The sequence below is a fragment of the Oncorhynchus mykiss genome, chromosome 10, assembly GCF_057628025.1.
Source record: "Oncorhynchus mykiss isolate SJ-2025 chromosome 10, ASM5762802v1, whole genome shotgun sequence".
Lineage (NCBI taxonomy): Eukaryota > Metazoa > Chordata > Actinopteri > Salmoniformes > Salmonidae > Oncorhynchus > Oncorhynchus mykiss.
The window spans coordinates 86,090,912-86,095,911 of record NC_143031.1 but is presented as its reverse complement, the minus strand read 5'-3'; the positions used below and the strand labels follow the sequence as shown (position 1 = coordinate 86,095,911).

Here is a 5,000-nt window from a genome sequence, read left to right as displayed (position 1 = left end):
AGTGCAAATCAATCCCAGAACAACAGCAAAGGACCTTGTGAAGATGCTGGAGGAAACAGGTACAAATGTATCTATATCCACAGTAGAACGAGTCCGATATAGACATAACCTGAAAGGCCGCTCGGCAAGGAGAAGCTACTGCTCCAAAACCGCCATAAAAAAAGCCAGACTACGGTTTGCAACTGCACATGGGGACGAAGATCGTACTTTTTGGAGAAATGTCCTCTAGTAGAGTTAGATACCAGTCTAGTAGAGTTAGATACCTGTCTAGTAGAGTTAGATACCTGTCTAGTAGAGTTAAATACCTGTCTAGTAGAGTTAGATACCTGTCTAGTAGAGTTAGATACCTGTCTAGTAGAGTTAGATACCTGTCTAGTAGAGTTAGATACCTGTCTAGTAGAGTTAGATACCTGTCTAGTAGAGTTAGATACCTGTTCCGTAGAGTTAGATACCTGTCTAGTAGAGTTAGATACCTGTCTAGTAGAGTTAGATACCTGTCTAGTAGAGTTAGATACCTGTCTAGTAGAGTTAGATACCTGTCTAGTAGAGTTAGATACCTGTCTAGTAGAGTTAGATACCTGTTCCGTAGAGTTAGATACCTGTCTAGTAGAGTTAGATACCTGTTCCGTAGAGTTAGATACCTGTCTAGTAGAGTTAGATACCTGTCTAGTAGAGTTAGATACCTGTCTAGTAGAGTTAGATTCCTGTCTAGTAGAGTTAGATACCTGTCTAGTAGAGTTAGATACCTGTCTAGTAGATGTTAGATACCTGTCTAGTAGATGTTAGATACCTGTCTAGTAGAGTTAGATACCTGTCTAGTAGAGTTAGATATAGATAGATACCTGTCTAGTAGAGTTAGATACCTGTCTAGTAGAGTTAGATATAGATAGATACCTGTCTAGTAGAGTTAGATATAGATAGATACCTGTCTAGTAGAGTTAGATACCTGTCTAGTAGAGTTAGATATCTGTCTAGTAGAGTTAGATACCTGTCTAGTAGAGTTAGATATAGATAGATACCTGTCTAGTAGAGTTAGATACCTGTCTAGTAGAGTTAGATATAGATAGATACCTGTCTAGTAGAGTTAGATACCTGTCTAGTAGAGTTAGATATAGATAGATACCTGTCTAGTAGAGTTAGATATAGATAGATACCTGTCTAGTAGAGTTAGATACCTGTCTAGTAGAGTTAGATATCTGTCTAGTAGAGTTAGATACCTGTCTAGTAGAGTTAGATATAGATAGATACCTGTCTAGTAGAGTTAGATACCTGTCCAGTAGAGTTAGATATAGATAGATACCTGTCTAGTAGAGTTAGATACCTGTCTAGTAGATGTTAGATACCTGTCTAGTAGAGTTAGATACCTGTTCCGTAGAGTTAGATACCTGTCTAGTAGAGTTAGATACCTGTCTAGTAGAGTTAGATACCTGTCTAGTAGAGTTAGATACCTGTCTAGTGGAGTTAGATACCTGTCTAGTAGAGTTAAATACCTGTCCAGTAGAGTTAGATACCTGTCTAGTAGAGTTAGATACCTGTCTAGTGGAGTTAGATACCTGTCTAGTAGAGTTAGATACCTGTCTATTAGATGTTAGATACCTGTCTAGTAGATGTTAGATACCTGTCTAGTAGAGTTAGATACCTGTCTAGTAGAGTTAGATATAGATAGATACCTGTCTAGTAGAGTTAGATACCTGTCTAGTAGATGTTAGATAGCTGTCTAGTAGATGTTAGATACCTGTCTAGTAGAGTTAGATACCTGTCCAGTAGAGTTAGATATAGATAGATACCTGTCTAGTAGAGTTAGATACCTGTCTAGTAGATGTTAGATACCTGTCTAGTAGATGTTAGATACCTGTCTAGTAGAGTTAGATACCTGTCTAGTAGAGTTAGATATCTGTCTAGTAGAGTTAGATACCTGTCTAGTGGAGTTAGATACCTGTCTAGTGGAGTTAGATACCTGTCTAGTGGAGTTAGATACCTGTCTAGTAGAGTTAGATACCTGTCTAGTAGAGTTAGATACCTGTCTAGTAGATGTTAGATACCTGTCTAGTAGAGTTAGATACCTGTCTAGTGGAGTTAGATACCTGTCTAGTAGAGTTAAATACCTGTCCAGTAGAGTTAGATACCTGTCTAGTAGAGTTAGATACCTGTCTAGTGGAGTTAGATACCTGTCTAGTAGATGTTAGATACCTGTCTAGTAGATGTTAGATACCTGTCTAGTAGAGTTAGATACCTGTCTAGTAGATGTTAGATACCTGTCTAGTAGAGTTAGATACCTGTCTAGTAGATGTTAGATACCTGTCTAGTAGATGTTAGATACCTGTCTAGTAGAGTTAGATATCTGTCTAGTAGAGTTAGATACCTGTCTAGTAGATGTTAGATACCTGTCTAGTAGATGTTAGATACCTGTCTAGTAGAGTTAGATACCTGTCTAGTAGAGTTAGATATCTGTCTAGTGGAGTTAGATACCTGTCCAGTAGAGTTAGATATAGATAGATACCTGTCTAGTAGAGTTAGATACCTGTCTAGTAGAGTTAGATATCTGTCTAGTAGAGTTAGATACCTGTCTAGTAGAGTTAGATACCTGTCTAGTAGAGTTAGATATAGATAGATACCTGTCTAGTAGAGTTAGATATAGATAGATACCTGTCTAGTAGAGTTAGATACCTGTCTAGTAGAGTTAGATATAGATAGATACCTGTCTAGTAGAGTTAGATACCTGTCTAGTAGATGTTAGATACCTGTCTAGTAGATGTTAGATACCTGTCTAGTAGAGTTAGATACCTGTCTAGTAGAGTTAGATACCTGTCTAGTAGAGTTAGATATAGATAGATACCTGTCTAGTAGAGTTAGATACCTGTCTAGTAGATGTTAGATACCTGTCTAGTAGATGTTAGATACCTGTCTAGTAGATGTTAGATACCTGTCTAGTAGAGTTAGATATCTGTCTAGTAGAGTTAGATACCTGTCTAGTAGAGTTAGATATAGATAGATACCTGTCTAGTAGAGTTAGATACCTGTCTAGTAGAGTTAGATATAGATAGATACCTGTCTAGTAGAGTTAGATACCTGTCTAGTAGAGTTAGATATAGATAGATACCTGTCTAGTAGAGTTAGATATAGATAGATACCTGTCTAGTAGAGTTAGATACCTGTCTAGTAGAGTTAGATATCTGTCTAGTAGAGTTAGATACCTGTCTAGTAGAGTTAGATATAGATAGATACCTGTCTAGTAGAGTTAGATACCTGTCTAGTAGAGTTAGATATAGATAGATACCTGTCTAGTAGAGTTAGATACCTGTCTAGTAGATGTTAGATACCTGTCTAGTAGATGTTAGATACCTGTCTAGTAGAGTTAGATACCTGTCTAGTAGAGTTAGATACCTGTCTAGTAGAGATAGATATAGATAGATACCTGTCTAGTAGAGTTAGATACCTGTCTAGTAGAGTTAGATATAGATAGATACCTGTCTAGTAGAGTTAGATATAGATAGATACCTGTCTAGTAGAGTTAGATACCTGTCTAGTAGATGTTAGATACCTGTCTAGTAGATGTTAGATACCTGTCTAGTAGAGTTAGATACCTGTCTAGTAGAGTTAGATATAGATAGATACCTGTCTAGTAGAGTTAGATACCTGTCTAGTAGATGTTAGATACCTGTCTAGTAGATGTTAGATACCTGTCTAGTAGAGTTAGATACCTGTCTAGTAGAGTTAGATACCTGTCTAGTAGAGTTAGATACCTGTCTAGTAGAGTTAGATACCTGTCTAGTAGATGTTAGATACCTGTCTAGTAGATGTTAGATACCTGTCTAGTAGATGTTAGATACCTGTCTAGTAGATGTTAGATACCTGTCTAGTAGATGTTAGATACCTGTCTAGTAGAGTTAGATATCTGTCTAGTAGAGTTAGATACCTGTCTAGTAGAGTTAGATACCTGTTCAGTGGAGTTCAGTGTAGAGTCAGATGAACTGATGTCTCCTTCACTGTTCTCTCTCTGAGCCCTGGTTTTGCTACTTCCCTGGAGAAACAGAACACACACACACACAGATTAACACACACACACAGATTAACACACACACAGATTAACACACACACAGGTTCTCACACACACAGGTTCTCACACACACAGGTTCTCACACACGTTAAAACAGACGCGCATACACTTCCCCCTACCTTCCAGACCACTTCCCCCTACCTTCCAGACCACTTCCCCCTACCTTCCAGACCACTTCCCCCTACCTTCCAGACCACTTCCCCCTACCTTCCAGACCACTTCCCCCTACCTTCCAGATGCCCTCCAGTGACTCTGTGAGGGAGCGTTTTGCTCTGGTTTTAAACTGCTCTAATCTCTGTCTGCTACTGGACTGGACCTCTACTGGGGCTGGAGCCTCTGGTACCTAGAGAGAGAGAGAGAGAGAGATAGAAGAGAGAGATAGAAGAGAGAGAGATAGAAGAGAGAGAGATAGAAGAGAGATAGAGAGATAGGAGAGAGAGAGAGAGAGATAGGAGAGAGAGATAGGAGAGAGAGATAGGAGAGAGAGAGAGAGAGATAGGAGAGAGAGAGAGAGATAGGAGAGAGAGAGAGAGATAGGAGAGAGAGATAGGAGAGAGATAGGAGAGAGAGATAGGAGAGAGATAGGAGAGAGAGAGAGAGATAGGAGAGATAGGAGAGAGAGAGAGAGATAGGAGAGAGAGAGAGAGAGAGAGATAGGAGAGAGAGAGAGAGATAGGAGAGATAGGAGAGAGAGAGATAGGAGAGAGAGAGAGATAGGAGAGAGAGAGAGAGATAGGAGAGAGAGATAGGAGAGAGATAGGAGAGAGAGATAGGAGAGAGAGAGAGAGATAGGAGAGATAGGAGAGAGAGAGAGAGATAGGAGAGAGAGAGAGAGAGAGAGAGAGATAGGAGAGAGAGAGAGAGATAGGAGAGATAGGAGAGAGAGAGATAGGAGAAATAGGAGAGAGAGAGAAAACAAAAATATAATTACTTGACACAATTG

General features: G+C 39.3%; 1 protein-coding gene across 1 annotated transcript in view; it reads right to left on the bottom strand.

The window, feature by feature from the left end:
- LOC149980667 (TBC1 domain family member 1-like) overlaps positions 1–5,000 on the bottom strand; it is a 129,982-nt gene that overhangs the window by 67,620 nt on the left and 57,362 nt on the right. The window contains 2 exon segments of the mRNA XM_090188256.1: positions 3,938–4,021; positions 4,287–4,400. Of these exon segments, the coding sequence (XP_090044382.1) occupies positions 3,938–4,021; positions 4,287–4,400 (198 nt within the window).